The sequence below is a fragment of the Uloborus diversus genome, chromosome 1 (assembly GCF_026930045.1).
Source record: "Uloborus diversus isolate 005 chromosome 1, Udiv.v.3.1, whole genome shotgun sequence".
Classification (NCBI taxonomy): Eukaryota; Metazoa; Arthropoda; class Arachnida; order Araneae; family Uloboridae; genus Uloborus; species Uloborus diversus.
The window spans coordinates 49,617,629-49,643,151 of record NC_072731.1 but is presented as its reverse complement, the minus strand read 5'-3'; the positions used below and the strand labels follow the sequence as shown (position 1 = coordinate 49,643,151).

The 25,523-nt window shown below is 33.6% G+C and overlaps 1 protein-coding gene across 2 annotated transcripts in view; it reads right to left on the bottom strand.

Moving 5' to 3' along the window:
* The window catches only part of LOC129234562 (uncharacterized), a 46,355-nt gene extending 31,791 nt beyond the window's left edge, over nucleotides 1–14,564 (bottom strand). The window contains exons 1-2 of one of the 2 annotated variants that reach the window (XM_054868582.1): nucleotides 14,470–14,564; nucleotides 603–739 (exon numbers count right to left, since the gene is read on the bottom strand). In XM_054868582.1, the coding sequence (XP_054724557.1) occupies nucleotides 603–727 (125 nt within the window). In that variant the 5' untranslated portion in view covers nucleotides 728–739; nucleotides 14,470–14,564. The remainder of the gene's footprint in view (nucleotides 1–602; nucleotides 740–14,469) is intronic. The other variant, XM_054868583.1, reaches the window with a different exon arrangement.
* Between the last annotated feature and the right edge of the window lie 10,959 nt (nucleotides 14,565–25,523).

Sequence of the window (25,523 nt, the reverse complement as noted above, 5' to 3'; positions counted from 1 at the left end):
CACCATGCTTGCATCCACGTGGGTATCAGCTGCGATTTGACGTACGGACCAACCTCCCCTTTTCCCCTTCTCAGTCCGATCACCATACTCCTCGTAAAATCGTCTATCTGCTGGAAGTGCCTTTGTTGACGGCGTCCTGGCATTCTCTCGTGTTACATGTATCCTCAAAGACAAAAACAAAATTTTTTCGATAATTCTCCAGTCAGAAATAACGACAAGAATATTGCCCATTCTGCAAGTTCCTTCCCTTATATCTTACTTCATGTGCGTCGGAGAGCTGCGCATTTCACATCATTTACATAATTCAGTGATGTACGTCTACTCTAAAATTTGCGTAAATTTCTGAACACTCCTTCTTGGTGTTGCAATTTCAATATCCAGCAGTGCATATATTACATATAAATATATATACATATATATATATAGGAACTGGCTCTTGATAGAGCACGTCACTAATAACGAGTCAAAAAGGGGAGGTGATGTCGCCACATCTTAGATCCCTGTCTGATAGTCAGAACTAAATGCATCCCTTTCTTCCTAAACCATAAAATAAATTTTCACCTTCATCATAAAATAAGCTTGAAAAATAACATTTTTTTTACTCTTCACTATCAGTAGTAGAATTTATCAAGTCCAAAATAAATTTTCTTTCATCTCCAGTAAGGGTTCCATTAACTCTAAGCTTCTCTATTAAATTTTCAGCAAATGCCGTTTCTTCTTCCATCATGGACTAGCAGAACTAGAAATATAAAATAAAGAAAAAAAAAATGTTTCATGTCTAGTATACATTATAACAAAATAACTGTAAAACACTTTTACAACAAATACTGAAAGGCGTTTCAAATTACAGAAGTAGTTGCGGCAGTGGTGGAAGCCAAATTAAAAATCTGGAAATTGTGGGATAGCCGGGAAAAGAGCATCCCATAACATAGTTACTCACAAAAGTATTGGAACACTTGGTATACATATAACTGTAAAGCTATATAAAAATATTTATAACATCGAAATAAAATAAAAGAAGTACATTAACATTTGACGTACACTATTGAGGAAAATTTTATTGGTATTTCAAAATTAAACTTGAGTTAGCATTTGAACTAAAAGCAAAAGAAAAACAAGGGTCAAATAGAGAACACAAAATAGAGAATTGCTGCAATGATTTTCTATTTTTTCCTAGTGTACGAAAATATTCCTCCCTCCTAGTTTCCAAAACATTCGTTTCTGTTGTATCATTGAAGCAGGTAAAAATTCTGAGAAAATATGACAGTTTAAAATCAAACAAAAGGCACTTTTCCTTTGTCCAGTTCCCACCAAAGGTAACCATAAAAAAGTTTTTGGGGGAGGGGGGCACATTGAAAAGAAAAAAAAACTGATCTGATGGGAAAGCGGGGTCCAGTCGAAATTTTGAAACCTTTCGTTTTAAAAATGCAATTTTAGACTTTTTTGCAGATGGTATGGGGGGAAAAAGAAAAACGTATCATAGCGGAGGTTTCTAAAAATTGAAGCTTTAAAACCGTGATTATAGGCCGTGTTTATTGACATTAGGGTAAGAGATGGAGTTCAGGGAAGCTCAGGGACTGTCCCCGATCGATTTTTTTAAAAAAATTGATTGAAATCAATTACTCCTCCTCCCGCAAGTTTTTGAAATTTAAAAAATGCAATTTTAGAGAAATTTTGAAGATTTAAGGGAAGGAGGATCTGAAGCCCTTTTCTTTTCAAAATAATGGTCCAAAAAACTTAAGCAATATTTTATTTTCAGGGGCTATTCCACTTTAAGTTTTTGAAGTGTCGTTTAAAACAACCATTGCTTCTGATATTAAAGAAAGGTGGTACAGGACCCTTGCCTGAATATTTTCGGAAACTCAAGTCCTAAAAATGCGGTTGTAAAGCCATATTTTGTAATATTAGGGCCAGTAATGTTAATTTGAAAATTAAAGCTCCAAAACAATTCTAATTGTTTTCTGATGTTGTCGTGTGTTTAGGGTTTTTTTCCAGATACTTACAAAAATTTGATGTAAAAAATGACATCTTTGTTTTTAATATAAAACAAATATAAGTAACAAAGTAATAATTTGTAAGATTTTTGAAACTTTGATCAATATTAAGGTTATGATTTTCTTAGAGGTTAATAGTCTGTTGACTAGTTTGCAGTATGGGTTCAGGAAAGGGAAATGGTGTGCTACTAATTGATTGCATTTCTACAACAAGGTTACCTCGACTTTAGATAACAAAAAATTGATGGATGTTGTTTATATCGATTTTCAAAGAGCTTTTGATAAGGTACTGCATGTTGCTCTTCTCAGCAAACTAGCTGATATAGGAATAAGAGGAAAAACTTTACTTTGGGTTAGAAATTGGCTGACTGGAAGGAAACAAAGAGTAGTTGTGAGGGGAAATCCTTCTAAATGGAGTGATGTTTTAAGCAGGGTTCCTCAGGGTCAGTTTTAGGGCCTGTCTTGTTTATTATCTTTATGAATGACATCAATGATAATATTTCTGGAAGCATGAATTGTTTTGATGATGATGTAAAAGTTATAGGGTTGTCGAAAATGAAGAACAAATAAAAAAGTTTCAAGAGGATTTAGATCATATTACGGAGTGGGCCGATAAGTGGGGTATGGCAGTTAATGTAGGGAAATTTCAAGTGCTACACTTAGGTCATAATCTGGCAATGAGACTCTCATAATCTTGTAATCGTAATTTTAATCAACTGTTTCTTGCATAATCATAATTCTAATCTAAATTTCAATAATCGTAATCTAGCCTTGTAATCGTGTAATCCCGACTTGCAGCAAGTAAAAACTTATTAGCTGAGATTCTGCAATGATATAAATAGTACAGTAAAATTAGGTCAAAAAATGACCAAAACCAAACATCCAAAAAAAAAAAAAAAGGTGAAACCTGTTGCAAACTTTTTCTTACCCTTCCAGCAAGTAGGGGTAAAAAGTCTCAGCACTTTACGCGTCGGGTTTTGGGGGGAAGGGGGGGAGGAAATAATCCTCTAGTTAAATAAGAATAATATCTATTACTAAAAAAAAATTCTCAAACCTCGCAGAAACCACTCTATAATAGTAAAACAATAAACTCTCACAGAAAAAAATTCTAATTAACAGGGGGGCACAAGTGAAGGGGGGGAATGGGGGTGGGGGTCCATGGAGCAACTTTGCGCCATTGGAATTTTTAAGGTAGTTTTTTCAAGGGGTATTTCTTTCTTTTTTGAGGACTTTTATTCTAGATGGGTACTCCGTCACACTTAAGGGGTGCGCCATCGCTTTGAGGGGGGGGGGACCTGAATTTACATTCTAAAATCAACTATTGCAGTGAAGTCCAGGAAAAAATTTCCCTGACTTAAACTTTTCCAAAGTACAAAATGCCTCACAATGATATGGTAATGTCAGAATGATAATTCTAAAAGATCTAAGCGAGCTCAGTAATCAAATTATTTGTGACTGGAGTTATTAAACTGTTTAGAGCGCAAGAAAACAAAATTCCTGTGCAACATAAAAAAAGCCCAAATTGACCAAAGTTTCCCTACTTCTTGATTAACTTACTTAAACTTTTCTACAATCTTTTGCCATCACCCTAAGGGTGGGACAAACCGGAATTGCCAATAGGGAGACGGGCAATGCTGCAATTCTGCACCCTCTTAGTCTGTGGGGGTTCTCATTTGCAAACACCTAGCTACCTCTCTTTTACGCAGCTAGTTATGTGAATTATGTTAAATATGCGGACATATACTTGCAACATTATCTGAAACTTTTGAGTACATTATGCGATAAAAAAAATTTGATCACATCAAACATCAGCTTAAACTTCAGTTATCCAACGATCTAATGCAGTGACAAATTCAGATGGTCTAGAACCTGTAGTGATTCAACGATAGAACAAGTCTTGATGAGAGCAATGAGCAATACAACAATAGAATGCTAAATATTTACACCTTTTTGTCTCCCAGTTTGGAAAACACAATCCCTTTCTAAAGCCCACAGAAGTTTTTTCCCTCTCAAGTTGGTAGTGGTATTGTTCGCTGATGATAAGGTGAGTTGTGATGAGACCTTCGGGTAGTAACATCAAAGGATATTGAAGGCAAACAATTTTGGGGCATTTCTTTGAAAAGGAGGTAAGCAGTTATGTCTTTAGCTTCTGTTGCAAGAGTAGTTACTATCTGTAAAGATGTGTAAGCCCAAACCATTTTTTACACCGAATGGTATGAAGAGTAAAGATGGAATAATAAATTGCTAAAAGTTTCTGGTACTTACAGGGTGGCGACAGGAACTGTGAAAAAAAGTTCCCTGACTTTTCCCTGATTAAGTTCACCAAATTTCCCTGATTTACGTTGCCAATGATAATGGTTTCCTTTCTTTGTTCTACTTGAAATCCAATGTATGTTTGTATAAAATGCGGTATTTTCAACATTTTAAGTTGCGTAAAGTTGATGAACTAAACATATATTTTAAAAAGATGCTACATTTTTAACAAAATGGCTAAAAAAAAATGGTAAAAAATACATATCAAGTCTCTTTTTTTTTGGGGAAAAAAAAAACACTACAAAACAGTATATAACATTTTTCTACATGGAAAGATTATAGAAAAGTTTTAAAAAAGTTTTTTACTTCCAGAAACCAGTTAGCATAAGAATTTTAAGAGACTATTAAAATCACTCTTAAAAACATATGTGTATTTATGGTAGAACTAAAAAGTAATTGAAATTACTTTGAACTAAGTCTATAATAATTGTTGCAAGAATAACAAGTAATAGTGAAAGAATAGAAGTAATGTAGTTATTCTTATATAACTAATTGACATATTTATGCAAAATGGATGAAACCTTTTGACATCCATTCATAGGGAGCTCTTCTCTAATCAAGAACATAGGTTTTAATGAATGAACACAGCATTTTAACAATAAAAAAATAAAGATTTTAACTTAAGTACAAAAGTTAACTCTATTTCAAATGATTTAAGTATGTAACAAAAAAAATCTTGGATTGCTTTTGTAAGAAACAACTTTGAAATGCAAAAAAAAAAAAACAATTAGTCAATTTCAAAATATATAAAAGTAGAATACAACTTGGTTATAAAAGAATAGAATCATTTAAGTCTGAAGAAATAAAAATCTTTATAATCGCTGCGACAGCAAATAATATAACGGCAAAAAACAAAGTTTTTTTGATTGAAAGTTCAATTTTAGCAATTAAATTAAAAACGCGAAGAAGTAATAACTTTTAAGCTTTTATCAGTATTAATTCATAAACCAAAGATTTCTTCTTGAAATCGTGATTACAGTACGCTAATCACTTCGAGATAATGGAATGAAGGCAAAGGAGCTAAGGCATTAATGAAGGCTTCCTCTTTGCCTATATGGTTGTTTATTTTACATCACATTGAAAGCATGAAAGGAAATTTCAAGCTAGGTAAAATAAACAACCTAACAGACACAGAAGCAATCTTAGGATGTTCATCCTGCGGTTAATAAGGAAGATTTAATACTTTGAAGTTGAGGAAAAAAGATTTACAGCTATGCGGCAGTGTATAATTGCACCTCATTAATTTCTTTTTTTTTTTTGAACAGATAATTGGCAGAAAATGCATAGGGAATTAGGATACTTAATTTTGTAAAGCAAAAAAAAAAAAAAAATTTTTTTTCTTCATAAAATCTATTTTCCCTGATTTTTTGTTATTTTTTCGAAATTCCCTGATATTTCCCTGATTAATAAAGTTCCCTGACATTTCCCTGATCTCCCTGAATTTCCCTGATCTGTCGCCACCCTGTACACTAGTTATGCACTGATCCTCCATCAGAATTCGATGAATCTGGTTTCAGAAGAATAGAAATCATGTATCGTTAAAGTGCTATTATCTGAAGCAAAAGGTTCATCCAACATCACAGAACGAACAGCTGGTGTCGAATATGAGGCAGTGAGAAGCAAAGGGATGTAAGAGGACATTTTCAAGTTTTGAACAAAACACGTTTAAAGATAAGATCCTAGGTAGGCTTTCACTGATTTTCTTTTCTAAATCATGCTGTATAGAAGCAACTACCAGGTCTACTAGTACCATTTCTTGCCCCAAGATAGAGGAGAGGTTCACCAACCATTTGTACTGGTTATTTCCAAATTTTTCATTTTGCCACTTACATCCCTTTGCTTCTCACTGCCTCATATGTAATAGATGGAAGATACCTGCTTGATCATATTTTTGGTAATGATATGTAAGCTTCAAGGAAATATGCCAGCAATGCAGTGTATAGGTCACGGTACAGATGTGATATACCCCCCCCCCCCATTTGGCGACATCCGATTTTTTGCACAAAATTGAAATATTTTTCTCGCCAATGAGGCGATAAATTTTTAAGCATGGCATCCCTGGTGAAACTAACCTGTGGTTGGCAACGCGAAGGCAAACTTGTTCGAACTTGTTTACTTGGGTTCTTTACTTGGTTTTACGCAGGAGAGATACGTGTTGTTTTGTGCAATATACCTTTCAGGAATGCTTATTTTGTGTTAGTTTAGATTCAGTGAGTTGTGTTTTGAAGTAAAAACATTAGAAAATGCCAGTTTCTTCAAACTTGAAGGTTAATTAAAAGTTAACTCCAGCGTGGTGTGTATCTGTAACGTGCCATTGTCATATGATGTATTATTTTAGACTGAGTGTGAATATTTATACCATATAAAAAGGTAAGTTCTTTATTTTAGAATTCAAAAAAAACCTCTCACTTCCAAAATTCTTTGTTTTTACAAATCCTTGAGGGGTTCTTGTAGTTTTTAACTTTATTTTTACTGTATGTAAATTAATTTTACAGAAATAGTACGGTTATTTTGTTCTAAAAGTTAATTCTTATCGATGCCACGAATTATTTAGACATTCTATTAACGTGCCTCTTTTAGGTACTGAATTTTATGTTAACAATTGAAAGTTCTTTCGGTTGTACTCTTAAAAATGCTGAATTTTATTAATAAATCTGCACAATAATGGTGCATATTTCACACTTAAAACTGTGTCATTATTGTACACTGAACGGAAGGAGCCACCCTTGGGTGTCTCCATGAAAATATACATAACTGTGACCATACTCCGACTGTAATGCATATTAACAGTCGGAGGGATAACGGACCGAGCGGAGCGAGGTCCTGGCGAGCCAGAGGTCTCATAGTACTTTCGTAATGAGACCGAGGCAGGGCCGGCGAGCCGAGGTCTCATTATGAAAGTACTATGAGACCAAGGGTTCGTATACCGGAGAAATGATGAAAAAAAATTAATGCATTAATTTCGACTTGTAATTAATACAATAATTTATTTCATTGTATTTTAATATGTTTACAAAAAACCCTGGCCCTGTACATTTTTAAAGCATATATTCGTGATGTTTTTTGTTGTGCTTTTATGTTGTTTTTATATATATTGTGTTCTGAAGTGCTTTGATCATGTTTTTTTATCTGATTTTTTCCTGTTGGCGCTAAAAAAGCAATGCTAAGAACGATGTATGACATATGTCGTCATACATCGTTTTCTTGGCGACGCTTTCTTGGCGCCAACAGGAAAAAGTCGCCAAGGGTGGGGTATATCACATCAGTTCCTAGGTCACTTGTAAGTATGGGAAAGCTGGTGTCATTTTTGATGGGTGCAAAGAAAGTACCACAGAAATATAATCTGCGTCCTATTACAACAGCCAAGCCTTCTGCTCTAGAAGACTTTCTGTGTCTCAAATCTTGTGCTTGCCCTTGCTCTGAGGGGTTCATTGGATATAGTGAATGTTTGAAAAGTCTGAAAGTGGACTGAAGTGCTCAATTATATGCACAAACTGTGTTAGACATAGCTGCAACAATAACGATTTTGCTAAGGATCTAGATTCCAAAAAACATCTTGATAACGAAGACTTTTTGTTACAAGCTTAGGAGTAATCATTTGAAAGCAAAAAACAGTTCAGCGTAATTTTTCTGGCCATTTAATCAAATGTGTACCATAAGAGGGGGTAGGGGGGGGGAATATTTTAGTATATAATTTCGTTTTGGGACGTGAGCTACTGTTCTTATGGGGTGAACAGTCCTGATTTAATGCATTTTAGATTTGCATGAAATAATACTTCTACTTGAAATAAAAGGTGGGGGGGGGGATTTATTTTATTTGGCAGAGGGGGGGGGGAGGGTGCTGAAGCTTTGAGAGGAGGTGCACCATCGCTCTTGGAGGATGGACACACTTGATTTCTAACTTTAAATTAGCACAAAGTAATGTTTCCATATGAAATGTATGGAGGGGGGTTCGGGATTACTGCTTTGTTTTACAGGGATAAGGGGGCTCTGTAGCATTGGTGGGTTATATCATCCCTCTTGGGGGTCAAACACCTTTAATTTCATGGCTTTTAAATTTAGTGTAACGTAATATTCTCACTTTAAATTTACTCTAAAAATTCTGGAAAAATACCCAAAACAGCAATTTTTAGATGCCCCCCATTCCAAAATGCGATGCACAATGGAGTGGGACTTTTTACCTGTTCTTATTGGGAGGGTAATAAACAATTTGCACCAGGTTTAGCTTTTTTTTTTTGGATGTTTGGGTCCGACCCTTATTTTTACTGTACTAAAAGGAGATGGGATCTGGACAGAGGAGAAGATAAGACTTCAATGGAAATGTAAAAAGGAGGGCCTTTAGGCATTGCTGACGATTGTCAAATGAGGATCATAAACAAGCCCTATGGTAAGTAGTTTGTACCCTGTAGGTGCCATTGGCAGGGACCATGCAGGAAAGGTCTCTGTCTCTCGGGGTTTTAAGGATTGGTCATCAATTTTCCTTTTCATCACTCAATGACAGGCAAAAAAGCGAAGCTACAGCCTCGAAAATAGAACAATATGAACAGTACTAGCATATGTTTTCAGTTCGAAAATATTTTGAAAAACAGTTATACGCCTGTTGGTGTTTTTTTTTATTTTCATCCAGAAGATGTGTTACCAAAGCTGCCGTCAAAAAAAAAAAAAGAAAAGAAAGAAAGAAAGAAAAGAAATCGTTTGCATTTTTGGAAAACCCTGCTCACATTTCTAAAAGTGATAATTCTTTCATAAAAGAGAAAATTGAAAGCAAACTAAAAGCTTACGAAACTAGCGCACGAAATGGGCATGATATTGACCCTCTAAAATACTGGGGATAAACATTCATGAGTACCTAGTGATGTGGATCGGGTAAATACCCAGCGGGTAGGTAAATATTTTTTGGGTATTTACCCGGGTATTTACCCAAGGCCTGGGTAAATACCCAAAAACTGGGTATTTTACAAAAATTGCAAAAAAGTGAATGGGATTTTTTTAAAATCTTAATATGAAATAATTGGTAAAACTGATAGATACATATATGTATTACACAGTTTATAATCTTTTTTTATTGAAAGACTTGATGAAATCATGAAAGAAACATATGGTGAACCAAAGAATCTTTCTTTTCAACGTCTTAATTGGAGAAGTATAAGCAATTCATTATGAACTTCAAGATTTCAAAATCAATCTAGGTTAGTCATATCCAAAATGAAAAAAAGGAAGTATGAGGGTTGTTTGGAAGAATAAACTGAGAAGTTATTAAGAAACTATGGTGTTATTTATTTTATTGATAAGATATTTAAGTGATAACATGGAAAATATAGAAACAGTTTTCACATTAATAAGCAAAAAAAAAAGCAAAATATACTTTTCTGTTGCCTTGCTCATTTTTATTTGCTCCCCTGTAGGGTGGGAAGGTAAATATTTTTTTGGGTATTTATCTGAAGGCAGGGTAAATCCCCTAGTAATTGCGCATTTTGCAAAAAAATTTTAGGTGGTATTAAAAGGTGACTATTTTCTTTTTTAAACATAAACCCTAAAATAAAAGATTAAAAATTTTAAATGTTTATGTATATTATGTGTGTGTGTGTATATATATATATGTGTGTGTGTGTGTGTGTGTGATACAGAATACACCTGAACAATTGAACTAAGTTTGGAGGAAATTTCTGCATAAGATATCAGTAAATAAATAGTAATAATAAATTGAGCGACATTTCGTTACATTTTGATGTCATGCAGGGACATATTACTGTGTTATAAAAGACTAGGAACTTAAAAATTGATGTTTGCTTTTTTTGTAACCAGTTAACCTTTTTACTTTTTGTAGAATGGCTTTTTATATCTGAAATTTGGCTATTAACGTTGATTAGGCATATCCAACACATTTAATGTGAATATCATATTGGATTGCTATGCTGTTTCACACAATAATTCTTAAAATATGTGATCAAAATACAATTTTTGGGCAAAAATGTATTGTTTTGTATATTGTTGGTTGTATATATACATAATGGAATACATACAGAAAAGTATTTTAGTTGAATATAAATTTTTAAAATAAATACCCAGGTATTTACCCATTTTGGGTATTTACCCGGGTATATACCCTGGGTATTTACCCCTAAAAATAAATACCCGGGTATTTTACATCACTATGAGTACCCAAGTCAAAAATTGCACTTTTGCGCATCATCTGCTCTAGTTGAGCTTTGGTTCATCATTGCTGGAAAATTTTACACTTCTCAGAGAATAAGAATGAAACCTGACAGTTTTAAAGCATTGGTGCTATTGAAATGCAGATTTAATTTTCAACATTTACTTTCTTATCATTTATTTATACTATCTGAATGTATTTTAATACTAGGCATGTTTTACAAATCCTGCAAAAAAAAAAAAAAAAAAAAAACATAGTTTTTTTTTTTCTTAAAAATTGGGCTGAATTAAATAGTATTATGTAGAGAATATAATGTAGAAATATAGCAGTAAATTTTAGAAACTGGAAGCTTTAAAATTTTGGTTGGCATGCAAAAAAAATAACAATGCATATTTAAATCCTGTACAATATGCATTATGATGGGGCGAGCCATTCAGATATGAGATATCTAATTACTTATACAGGATATATTGTCAAAATTGTTAGGAAGTATTTAAATGCACAATCAAAAATCATAATTTTTCAACTAAATAATGTAGTTACCGCAAACCAGCAATGAGAGTAATATATATACACTGGTATAAAGAAATTAAGAGAATTTTTAGATTTTGTCTATTATCTCCAGAACTACTGGAATGATTTTAATGAAATTTGGTATGTACATACATTGAAACAATACAAAACAAATAACCACCCACAATTTAAAATACACAAGTATGATCATAAATAACACTCGTTAGAGTAGGTTGGTATGAAATAGCGGTTGTAAAATTGAAGAAAAAAAAAGGGTTAGTAGGAGGTATGGTCCCTCTAACAGACACATAGGCCTTGCAGTGTGACTCCATACCTGAAATGAAGTCGTTTATGTGATCCTGAGACAATTGTTTCCATTCGTTCTACAAGGCTGCTCTCAGGCTATGGAGGGTCCCTGGAGGGGTGTTGCGAGTTGCGATTGCCCTCTCTAGAGCATCCCAGACATGCTCTATAGGATTGGAGTCTAGAGATCTACGTGGCTAATCCATCCAGTGAATATCCTCCCTTCCAGAAATTCGCCGACCAGAAGCGATCTATATGAACTTGCGTTAACATCCATTAAAATTAGCTCAGGGCTAGAAGTGCCCCTCAAGAGATGAGCAGAGGGATCCAAAACCACATCCCTATACCTCGCAACTGTCACAGAGTCTCTCTCAAAGACATTGAGGGGTGTACGGCCATCCAACATGATGTCTGCACAGACCGCCAAACCACCACCGCCATAATGGTGAATTTTGCGGATACTGGAGGGTAGGTAGCGGGTTCATATTCCTATTCAAATGAACACAGGACAATAATAGTCGGTTAAGATGAACCGGGACCCGCTACTTGCCCCCCCAATCTCTGCAAAATCGACCATTATGGCGGGTGGTGGTTTAGCAGTCTGGGCAAATATCATGTTGGATGGCTGCACACCCCTCTATGTCTTTGAGAGAGGCTCTGTGACAGTTGCAAGTTATAGGGATGTCCATATAGAGGTCTTCTGGTCGCCGAATTTCTGGAAGGGAGGATATTCACTGGATGGATTGGCCAAGCAGATCTCTAGATTACAACCCTACAGAGCATGTCTGGGACGCTCTTGGGAGGGCAATCGCAATTCGCCACACCCCTCCGGGGACCCTCCATAGCCTGAGAACAGCGTTAATGAACGAGTGGAAACAATTGCCCTAGAATCCCATAAATTGCTTCATTTCAAGTATGGAGTCACACTGTGAGGCCTATATGTCTGTTAGAGGGGACCATACCACCTACTAACCCATTATTTTGTTCAATTTTGCAACTGCTGTTTCATACCATTCGACTCTAATGGTGAGTGTTATTCATGATCATGTGTGTGTATTTTAAATTTCAGGTGGTTATTTGTTTTGTATTGTTTCAATGTATGTACATACTAAATTTCATTAAAATCAGTCCAGTAGTTCTGGAGATAAGACCAAATCTAAAAATTTCTTACACCAGTGTATATATACATATATATACGTGCATGAATTTTTCTACCATGAGTCTGTAATCGTAATCAAAATTGACACATCATAATTGTAAACAATTACATTTTTTAAATAATCTAATCATTGCTGTAATCGTAATTACATTTTGGCAGAGGATTATAATCGTAATCATAATTGTGTAATCTCCTATTTGTCAAGCTTGTAATCGTAATCGATTATTCTTTCGTAATCGACTCCAAGCCTGCTGAGAACGTGTCGACGATTGCATCCCTCTGTGTGTTATAAACAGCTTCTAATTTATGCCTTGTAACTAAAGAAATTTTTCGTGTTTGTTGCATTCGCGTTAATTAAACACACTCGGCACTCCTCAAAAACAGATATAATATTAGTGAATACAAAAATACATATATAAATTTTGGGAGTGATGGCTAGTGTAAACTTCTCCCACTATTGTCTTTTTGATAGGATAGGCTGCAAATAGCAAAAAAAAAGTTAATGTTTTAGTTCAAATACATTTACATAACTAAATTCCTGCAACATTGACTTTTCAGCACAGCTGTAGATTCAGAGAAAAACAACAGCTCCGGAAATTTTTGAAAAAATGACCGACCCCGAGTCGTTTACCCCAAAATCAATATGACTCCAACTTCACAGTCCAGCTTTTCAGGATACTAAGCTACAAAAAAGGATTTTTGTTGAATACTTTTTGTACATCCCTTATGAAAAAAATATTTTTGATGTACTCCAGAGAAAGTGCCGAATGTAAAATTTGCCTCACAGGAGTTCTTCCGTTTGTCCAGCTCCTAACAAGGCTACATATTTTTCCTCTAAACATTGTTTATTTTATAACAAATAAATATCTTTGTGCTTGAAAATTGAATGAATGAATTATCAATGTTTAAATGCAGAAAAAATTGCAAATTACATTAATTTTTTGCAAAATCTTGCAACTATAGTGCATTAAAACGTAGGTAATTCCTTTATTCAATTGTTTGCTTTGTTTAGTAATAATTTTTGCATTTTCATCCATTCATGCGTACCAGTGGGGCCATGTGCATACACATGTTTGAGGTACCACCATGAGTGTCGGACCACTCCTATGTGCATACACAGTACACGTATACTAAGGAATGGGATGGGGGTGGAAGGGTATAAAATACAGTGGGACCTCCATATATCAAAGTAGCAAATTATCGGGGAAAAATTCGATATATAGAAACGATCTTATTTTATCATAAAAATATCCTAAAACATTAAAGTTAAAACTAATTTTCGTGCATGAAACCCAATTTTCTAATTTAAACGAGCATCGGATTAAATTAAAGTTAATAATCAAAAAATTAACAGAAATTACATTTTTGCGCCTTCATACACCTTAAATCTTCGGCAATTCAACTTGAATCGCCACATTAGAGGATTTTCGTTTTGACAATGTAATCGAGAGAAAAGTATCTACTTGAATGATTTTTACTGAAGCTAAAAAGACAAGGAATGATAATCAACCAGACAAAAGGGATAACTTGAAACTTACTTTACAGTGTTACTGGATACTAACATTTGAAATGAACTTGAGGAAATGTAAGAACTCCAGAACGGAACAACGACCCTATCTATACACCCCTGAACCCCAGGTTCCTTATGAGTTCCGTAGCAACCTTTAGTGATCATAATTTTCTCCACTAACCTTCATTTTTCATGAGACAAACAGCCTAAAGTGGAAAAAAAACCTACGAATGTCTCGAAAAAAAATTCGATATATAGAGATTTTTTCGATGTATAGAAACAGTTTTTCTATGTAATGAACATAGAAATTTGCTGGGATTTTATAGAAAATTTCGATATGTGGAAGTTGAAAAAGAACCGTGTCAAACACAAAGATTGCACTTTGCTGCGTTGGCTAATGCCACATGGAATTTTTTTCGCATGAAAGAGTCTGCAAAATAGAAGTTTTACAGTATTTGCCTAGCATTTTTACTCTAATAAACCTATTGTTAATGTTGAGTTACATTGTCCATTAAAAACTTACCAGAGGAAAGATGATTTTATGTTTACACTTCTTTTGTTGGGTCGTGTCAACTTCCCTGCCCGGAAGTGGTTAAAATGCCTTCTCGCCAAGCACCGAATTTGAACTGAAGGTTAGTAACTTGGCGTGATTTCGGTCGAAGGTTCGAAATATTGTAGGTTTGCTATATGAAAAGAATCTATTTTTCTGAGAGGCAATTTAGTCGCCAAAAGCACGATAAACTACGTGAAGTAGAGACTTGGCAGTTTAACAACGTCCTTCCTGCCGCATATTGACCGATCCCAAGCGGCAATTCTGAAATCCACGCTATGGCTTGGTTTCTTCCATGCTCGATAGATGGCGCCACTACTTTTTCATGATTTTTTTTTTGCTTGCTTTTCAAAAATGTCTTGTGTCTTTTGAAGTTTTAACCATGGATAGCTTACCATCCGACTTTACTTATTCAAATATTAATATTACAAACGATCAAATCGAAAATTTAACTTACAGAGTAAAAGAAATCACTGATGAAAATGCTGCAAATGTAAGTTTTAAATTTTTTTTTCTTAATTTAATTGCGGAAAATCCCGAAAAAAAGATGTTATTAAAGGAACAGAACAGCCGATTTAAATTATTGGAATTTTAAAAAAATGTGAAAATTCATGTGCCTAAAGGTTTAACGATGTAATTAATAATTTAATCAACGGTCTAATTGATACAACTATATCAATTAGATAACTTTATATGCAGTATTCGGGGGGGGGGGAGTACATATATATAGTGTGAAATGTAAGTCAGAACAGCTCTTTTACAAAAGTACTCCAATAGGCTTTCTAGTTTTTTATTTATTTATTTATTTTTGAAAAACACAAAGACACACACACACACACACACACACACACACACACACACACATATATATATATATATATATATATATATATATATATATATATATATATATATATATATATATATATATATATATATATATATATATATATATATATATATATATATATATATATATATATATATGGCAATGATTTTTTTTTGTGGTTGGGGTGTGATCGCTTCCTTTTTTTGGGGGGGGGGGACACATTCACCCTTAATTTTATTTATCCATGTTTTGTAGCATTTTTTAAAATTAATTTTCTGTTTAGTATGTTCTTTAACTTTTGTTGTTTTTTCCACCAGTACTTACATGTTCTTTACTTAATTGCTATGTTGGGCCTTTTTTGGTTAAAGATTTTTTAGATTGTATTTGTGTTTCAATAAAAATTGAATTAACTTCTCTTTTGATTCGCTTATACAGATTTAACTTAAATATGCTTAATTTTATACACAGAACTGGTTACAGCAACACAGTGAAGATACAAAAAGTACTTGGCATGTTGCAACAACATATCCGAAATCAGGGAGATTTAATAAATACAAAATCAGCTATCGCTGTGTGCATAAGACAGACAGAAGAGTTTCAGGGGATGGTCCTTCAAAGCATACAGGACGCACTGCTAAATTGACAATTACAATACAAAGGCAAGTTACTTTCAATTAAATGTATATATAACAGGGTTTGAAATAGGGTTCAATTTCTAGGGGGGAATGTCCCCCGTTACTTCAGATTCCAGGGGGGATTTTTTGAATTTCGGGGAGAATTTTTATAAGTTCTGAAAATTTGTTTACAATTTTTTTTATAATTCATTTTTATTTCATTTTTCTATTTATTCATTTTTAAATTATAATTTTTATTGGTGTAATATCAGTCCCATTTTCAAATAATTATTCCTTACTTTTGCAATTTTACTTTATTATTTCATTTTCAATAAAATATTTTAGAACTAAGTAACATCACATACACTCAATTATTTTTTTTAAATAGAACATTTTCTGGTTCTAATTATCCGAATGGGGTTCGGTTCCGATTGTTTAGAAAAATATTTCTACTGAACAAAGACTTTTTTTCTGGCGATCAAAAAGTTAAAGTAAAAAATTGCCTATAATTTTCCAAAACGGACTGTCGTTTCCAGCAGTTTTCGGATCGCATTTCGACCGGCGGATCGGAATTAGTTGATATTGGCGAATCGGAATCGGTTGATGTAACCAGTCCCAAGTAACACTGAAACGTTACGTCATCGTTACATCACGTTGCAATTAGTTAAACATTGTTACCGTTTCCCACGCAACGTGATATCACGTTGCTTTATCGATTCGTTACAAAAAGTGTAATTTTGAAACGTTACATCACGTTGCAAATTTCTTAAATTTGTAACGTTGACAAACAGTTGCAAAAGAAACGTTACTTATCGTTACTTTTCGTTGCACCTTGCCTCGTCTTCGGCAACGTCCGAATCCTAGTGGCCATTTTCAGTAAACAACTTCCGGCTTGCTATGCCGCCATTGTTTTACCCTGTTCGCACTGACAAGTTAACCCTGGTTAAGAAGTTTAGTGAGTTATCTTTGGCAACGATTTTGCTTAACCCTCGTCGGAAAGTGAGTTAACTTAACCCACTTTGGCAAACAGGATCAAGCCTCTGATCTTAGTTAAATCGGATCACGTGATCTCGAGCTGTCGCGAAACTTGTTTACATTTTGCATGGCCGCCGCTCCAAGCGCCTTTAGAGCAATATGGGAAAAGTACATTTTCAGTCTTAAATTTTAAATAATTTTAATTTTTTTCAACTACTGACAAAATGTCTACTTGAAATTTCACAATTCAGATCGGCATTTAAGATTGTTGGAAAAGTATTTTAGTGTGTTGGCGTTAATGAACACGATTCATTTTTATTTGCTTCAAGCTAAATGGAAATTTCATATGTCATTTATTTCTTTTTGAATTCCATTCCTTGTACATATTGACAGAAAATTCTTTTCGTTTTTTCTGAAGAAAAGTTTTCATCAAATACTACAATATTCTCCCAGTTTTAAAAGTAACGAAAATCATTTTACAAACCCCCAATTTCTTATTGACAACTGTTAAACATGTATTTATTCCAATAATTCGCCAATTATTTTTAATGCACGTAATAACTTTTGCCAAAACGCTGACATTACTTGCCATCATTTTTTTTAGTACTTTAGTACCGCATATACAGTAGAATCTCATTAATCTGGACTAATAAAGGATACTGGTTGTCCAAATTAATGATAGTAATAGTTAATCAAAATGAACTATTAATTGAGACCAGATACCTATACTGTACACAGTAAAAATTACAATCACCCCCAACTTGCTGTTATTGACACCATAATAAAGGCCTACAAAATACATAGCACATTTTTTCACTTTTTTTTTATACAGTATGTACATCTAAATGACTGTTCGGATTACACGAAGTTCAGTTTAATAGGATCTGGATTTATACTTTATTACATTTTCTTGTGACATGAAAAAGTAGTTGGACGTGCTAAACTATAAAAATTTCTGGCGGGGAGAAAAAATGAGATTTTGAAACACGGTGAAAAAGTTTAACAAACTGAAGGGACCAAAATATATTTTCGTGTTAAAAGAATTGATTTAAATTACACAGTACTCTGTCCAGACTACAATATCATTTCGTGTTAACCATATTTTCTGTTAAGAGTTATCATGTTAAACTTTTTTCACTGTCTATCCATAGATACAAGTTGGGGGATGATTCCTAGATTGAAAGTATCTTGATTATATGCCATAGTCGGACAATTTCAAAAGACATATTTTTGTCGCTTTAGACGGAGACTAAATGCTAGGACCCTTAAATATTTTTTAGTGTAATGAAGGACACCCATCAGCGGAATAACCTTTTCCGTAATCTGCAAGATGCAGCAAACCAAGTTTTACTGCAAAACCATACCACCTTTGCATTTTCCAGTATTAAATTGAAAACAAGTCATTTTCGGTAAAAAAAAAGTTCTCTCTTTTGACTCTTTAAAACTTTGATGGTAATCAGGGCTGCCGCTGCCAGAAATGCGGCCCAATGCCAATTTTAATCCTACCCCCCCCCCATGAGCCCCTATTCCCTAATGCATAATTTTATGCCCGTCTGCTTAATTTAATCTCCCTCACACACGTAAGAACTTCAAAATGAATAGTTTAAAATTGCATTCATATGTGACGTTGCATTGTTTACTTGCTTATAACTGAATATTTAAATTTTAATGTAAATTTTAAAATTGTAATTTGAAGTTAGCATAAAAATATATTTACAAATAGTGTACCTTTATTGTGTAAAAATTGGATAATTTGTCATGTCTGAGGTAAGCAAAGTAACTATGAATTTTCAGTAAGGCGAAGTTGGACGGATCAAGAAAAAAGATCTGATTTCACAATAAAAAGTTCTTTTTGTAAAAATTAAAGTAAAACACGATTCAGGCACTTGTAAGATAAATCGAAATATCATTGAATGAAGTGTTGAAATTATTATCACACATACATATTACATTTGTCTTTTTCTACCCACCACCACCTTTGTATTCGCATCTGGCGGTTTAGGTTTATGAGGTTGGTTTTCGCTTCAATCAGTTCTAAGTAGAATACCATATGCAACTCTAGTTTTAAGAAATTATGCCCCCATTGTACTCGAAAACTTTTGCTATTTTTTCGTTGCCCAAGAGTATTTCATTTATATTTATACTATTGAGAAATGGTAATGTAATGCAAGTTTTTTTTTTTTTTTAAGAAAGTAGCATAACCTTTTTGATGGAATTATTAACATTATTATTTGAAAAAAAAACTTTATGACATGCGAGCCCCTCAAATCTCCAGGCCCCGGTACTATAGGTCCGGTATCCTCACCCAAACGACGGCCCTGACGGTAATTAGGAATATGAATCACACAAAATGTTTAATACCAGAATTTAAGAACATATACTTAATTTAGAAGATCAAAAAATTTGTAAATTACAGTACAACTACAATTATCTGAATCAACCGCACCCCGTTCGGATTGTGAGATTTTTTTGAAAAGGGATGTATTTTAATCTACTTACTGTATAAATATTGAAAATCAGAAAAACTACTTTTAAAGAAAGAGCTTTTATTTAATCACTCGTGGTACCCGCATGGCCTTGCCCGTAATAGAAAAATTAAAAAGTCTTTTGGTTCGCCTGTGTATTTACAAATAATATATGGTGAATTTTCTCGCAAGTTGGCTTGTACCCATGTTACGGTTCCACATTATGATGATTTCGTATCTCTCCAATTGGCTTGTGCCCGTGTTACGGTTCCACGTTATGATAATTTCGTAATTTACTCGTCCATCTTATGATATTTTTGTTCTTAAAATTGGAATAGAAAAAAAACCACATCGAATTTTCGAAACATCGCTTCGAGGTGCACATCCCCATGCTACAAACCAACTTTGTGCCATATTTCATGAAAATCGGCCCCGGTCTAGGCGCTATGCGCGTCACTGAGATCCGGACATCCTCCGGACAGAGAGACTTTCAGCTTTATTATTAGTAAAGTAGAAAGATAAAGCTTTTCCTGCCAAGTACTAACGGTGGTGATGTTGCAGAGGGAAGGATAATAGCATGTGTCGAGACAGAATCATTACTTTGCAAATCGCAAAGAGTGCAATTGTTTTAATTAGTCATCATTAGTGATTCTTCATGAAAAAGTACCATTTGTTACTTGTTGGAAACCATTATGTATCAACTTATTTTTAATCACTTATTGACTTGAGAATATTCTCCAATATCTTTTTTCTGTAGGGCAGAAATGGGACAGCGATACATTCTTGCTGAATAAGGGGGAAAAAGCAACTTTAGACTCTTACTGATGCATTTACTGGACCAGCTAGAAAAGCTTTTTTACATTTTATTTCAGAATTAATTCAGTGCTGTCTCAGTCCTCTTAATCTTTTTTTTGCTATAGGGGTTCTTATTAGAGACGTACCGAGTAGCAGTTTGGCCGAGTAGCTGAGTACCGAGTACTCGGCCGAGTACCGAGTTACCGAGTACACGGCCTTTCACTACTCGGCCGAGTTACCAAGTACCAATTATGCTTTAAGAAGAACCACCGACACACATGTGATTAATTTTGAACTTATTGGAATAGTAGTCTAGACCTCCTTGTCCATATAATAGTTTTCAAAACTAAATTCCTGCTGAAATTTAATTACGCATTATATATACAATTTTGTTTGTGTCAAAAATTTTACTAAAAAATTATTTTTAAAATTAAAAATAAATAAATAAAAGGTATGATTAATCAAGTTGGAATAAAAACAAATTACAGTAAAATCTCTCTAATGCGGACACTAGCGGGACAAATTTTTTTGTCCGCAATATAGAGGTGTCCGCAGGACAGGGGTTTAATAATGTTATTTGCATTGGAACTGGGGAATTAAAAATTGTCCGCATAAGACGGGTGTCCGTTAGGAGGGATTTCACTGTATACCAATCAATTATAGTTCTAGTCTGCCAAACATAAATAATTTTTAAAAGCAGATAAAACAAATGTGCAGGAACACTGCAGACACGTGTTTCTGCCCCCCCCCCCCCCCCCCCCCCCCCCCCCCCCCCCCCCCCCCACCCGTTACAAGGAACGTCTTTTTCAGTGCATAACATGTGAGCTAAAGAATGTAAAGACATTCGACAAAAAAATCCGACTCCTGTCGGATGCCTTTAAATCTACGAGCTCCCATTTTGTGCATTGAAAAAAGAATTCCTTGTAACGCCAAAACAGGTGTCTGCAGAGTTCCTGCACTATGCTTTTAACTTGTTTTATTTCCTTTTACTTTTTAAGCAAAGGTATTTTTACATTTTTTATAACTAATTTTTGTTTGCAGCGAAAATCAATTTTTAATATATAAACTCCACATTTTCTATACTTACCTTTTTTTCATAATTTTTAATAAATAAGTTTTATTAACTTTGGGGACATTAAAATAAAGATTTATTCCATTGAAGCATTACAAACTTCATTATTCTCAAAATTTAAATTTGACTTATATAAATTTTAATTGTAAATGATTGAAGAATATAATGTTTGCTCTTTTTTTATAAATTTTAGTATCTGTCTTGGACAATATTAAATTTTTTGCAACTACTCGGTATTGGCCGAGTATCTGATCAGAATTTGGCCGCGTACCGAGTACTTGGCAAATTGGCCGAGTACCGAGTAGTTACAGAGTACTCGGTACATCTCTAGTTCTTATTATCCTTAATGTCTAACGAAACAAGGCACAATGAACGAAATCGATAACGATTTTTCAAATGTTAGATTAAGGGGCATACTCAACTGTAACAGAATTAGATGAAATCAAATACGATCAATTGTACCTACCAATAGCACAGCCAGAAATTTATTTTTCCCCACATAAAAGTAAATTGCTGGCTACTACTGGTCGACAGAATTTGATCAATTCAAACACAATCTAGTTGAATATGCCTCTAAGATAGAATACAGGAACTGAAATATTAAATATTTAACGATTGATGCTGCATTATCTTAATGTATGCAAAATTAAGTAATTTAAGCTAAACATTAAACTAGGAAGTAAAATTCAAGGAAAATGGACTTGGTTAGAATACAGCGAAATTAGCCAGCTCTGGATAATACATACGAAGAGGCAAATGCCATTCACAGGAAATTTTCTAAATTTGCAAAATGTTTTACATTATTGAAACTAATTCTGTATAGCTACTTTTTTGGCAAGTGCATGGCCGCAGAGAGCCAAGGCGGGCCCTTGTCAGTTTGGTCGCGAGGTCCCAATAAAACTTCAATAATTTCTCAGATTCCAAACTGGGGCCCTAGTTCTCGACTAGGCGGATATAGCTTCTGGTCGAGCAACAAACGTTGTTCGCAAATTTTGAGATTCTCCCAACTAATTATGTTGAAAAAGGAACAAATATAATTTAAAAAACATGCTAGTACCATTGTGGTACTCTTAACTCACTGACATTTTTGCTGTTGGCCACAATATGAGACTTGGGAGAAGTGCAGCGGGGTTTTGCAAAATGTTTTTAAAAGATACCTAGTTTGAATTGATAGACAGTTTTAAATTTTATCAAGAGCCTGGCTGCAGTCGTACCATTATTTCTGATTTCAACAAATTCTATCAACTTTAAACAGCAAAGCATGCAACAAAAAATCAAGTAATTTCATTTGTTAATGGACAAAGGCTCCTGATCCAAATGTGGAAAGAAAACTTAACCAATTTGAATAAGTCAAAAAGAAATCGGTTGATTTTTGAAAAAATTAGCAAAGAAATGTCGCTTGTTATCATCCGCAGTGTGGAGGAAATCAAAACAAAAATTGAAAACTTGATGAAACTCTACCAGGTTTGTGTCAATATTTGTTTTTTATCTGTGTTTCTTATGTGTTAATTTATTAAATCACATGCATTAATAAATCATTATAATATGACTGTGATTTTTGTTTTTTTCTCTCTTTTGTGCGATGCAAATAATCGTGCGTAATTGAGGAGAAATAAACTTTTTTTTAAATTTAGGCTACCAATTACACTACTACTTTATTTTGCACATTTAAAACGATGAAACATGTATGGAAATCTTACTTTTGCATTTAGTTATTTTTTATTATTTTTCGCCAAGAATTGGGCTACTAATTATTTAATTCTTTGTTTTTGTTCCTGCATAACACAAAAACGCTTATTCGAACTAGTTTTTTATTATCAATGGAAAAAAAAAAAAGAAATTACATGAAAATGAGGAATTTATTTTTCCCATTTTTTCTGTAGTTCACATAATTTTTTTAAGTCTTTTGTATTGATTTCAAATGAATGCAATTCTTGCAGCTATGCTTGATGATCACACTGTTTCAGGTCCATATTAAAATATCTTACCGGTGTTAAGAAAACAGAAAGTGTATATTCAGTGTATGAGTAAAAAACTGTTACATTTCCATTTTTTAAAGCCTTAAATGTCCACTCCTTAACTCCACATCTTTATTGGGAAAAATAATAGAGTATAACGCTATCTTTTTTTCAACTGGTATGCAGGATTTAAAATTTGTATCCTGGCGGCCAATAAACATAATTTTTTCGCACAAGGAAGCATCAAGTTTTTCCCAATGCAAAAATTCTTCATCAGACATTCCACGAACTGTCGTTTTTGCCCAAAGAATTAACACTTCTCAAATTAAGCGAGTGCATCATATTAAGCAGCAAACTTCGAGAAGCAAAACCAAAACAAACTTTAGAATACTCTCAACACCAGTCAGTTTTCTCACTTAAAACTGGTTCTAGAGTATTTTTAACCCGGATCAGCGGTAGCTAATGCGAACAGTGAGAATAAGAAAATGGGTTAACTTTAACTCGGATCAGCGGTAACCCGGATCAAATGTTGCAGTGCGAACAGGGTATTTTGCAGCTTCGCAAACGCGATCTCTCATCACTTTTAGCGGTAAGTACTTTGTATTATTGTTAGTGTATTATTGTTGATATACTTATTTAATTTTTAAAAAAAATGTTATCACATATTTTTATGAAGTTAATGAACCGCCGTTGGTCGGAGTTTGAGTATTTTTCCCACCGTACTTTTATTTATAATATTGTTTGAAAGAATAATGTTAGATGTTTCTATTTGATTATTTATTCATTGATTTCTTAAAAAGATGCTGAAGCTTGGGGATATGTTCCATTAATAAGCTATAAAAGCGATAAATGATACCATTTTTTACTCATTTAATCGGCTTTTTGCAGAATGATTTTGACGAAATAATTGTAGCAATTTTTTGAAAAAATTTTTGTCATGTAACTGAAATTATCTTTATGCAAATTTTTGTTAAAGCACTGATGTAAGAGGATTTTTTCAAAACTTTCACGCCTTTCGAAAAATATTTCTGGAGTTCTTTAGTAATAATAATAATTATTTTTTCAAGGATTTATTTATGAAAGAATTTTTTATTTAATTTGTAGTAATATCGTTAATTTTGACTATTAATAGAGCTCCACTTGATGTAAATTCGGCTATGCTATGTTATGATCTGTTTATTTTTAAATATCAGGAATGCTCTTACAAAATAGTGTAAACAAAGCAACAGTGTGAGAATACTTGAACACCTTTGAACGGCATGAGACATTTTATAAGTTAAAAAAAATGTAAAGATTTTATAAAAGTATATTAACAGTAATTGCATTAACAAAAAATGCAGAATACTTACTGTATCAAAAATTAAGGGTTCAATGAACCAACCTTCCTTGTTACCAAGAAAAAAAAACTTTATTCAAGCTGTGAAAAAAAAAAAAAGCTTAATACAACGTTTAAAAGCGACGTGATGTAACGTGATAAATAAAGGTTGATGTAACGTTTCAAAAATCGTTGATGTAACGTTACTGAAACCGTTGATGTAACGTTACTAAAACCGTTGCATTTGCGTTTTGCAACGAGACATATTTTCGCTCTATCAACGTTACCAGTAACGTGATGTCAACGATTCAGAGCAACGTGATGTAACGTGATTTATGTTACTTGGGGTTCTGTGTATAAAATTAACATGCATATTTAAGTTAAATCTGTATAAGCCATTCAAAAGAGAAATTAATTCAATTTTTATTGAAACACAAATACAATCTAAAAAATCTTTAACCAAAAAAGGCCCAACATAGCAATTAAGTAAAGAACATGTAAGTACTGGTGGAAAAAACAACAAAAGTTAAAGAACAAACTAAACAGAAAATTAATTTTAAAAAATGCTACAAAACATGGGTAAATAAAACTAAAGGTGAATGTGTTCCCCCCCCCCAAAAAAAAGGAAGCGATCACACCCCCACCACCAAAAAAAAAATCATTGCCATATATATATATATATGTGTGTGTCTTTGTGTTTTTCAAAAAAAATAAATAAATAAATAAAAAACTAGAAAGCCTATTGGAGTACTTTTGTAAAAGAGATGTTCTGACTTACATTTCACACTATATATATGTACTCCCCCCCCCCGAATACTGCATATAAAGTTATCTAATTGATATAGTTGTATCAATTAGACCGTTGATTAAATTATTAATTACAACGTTAAACCTTTAGGCACATGAATTTTCACATTTTTTTTAATTTCCAATAATTTAAATCGGCTGTTCTGTCCCTTTAATAACATCTTTTTTTTTCGGGACTATCCGCAATTAAATTAAGA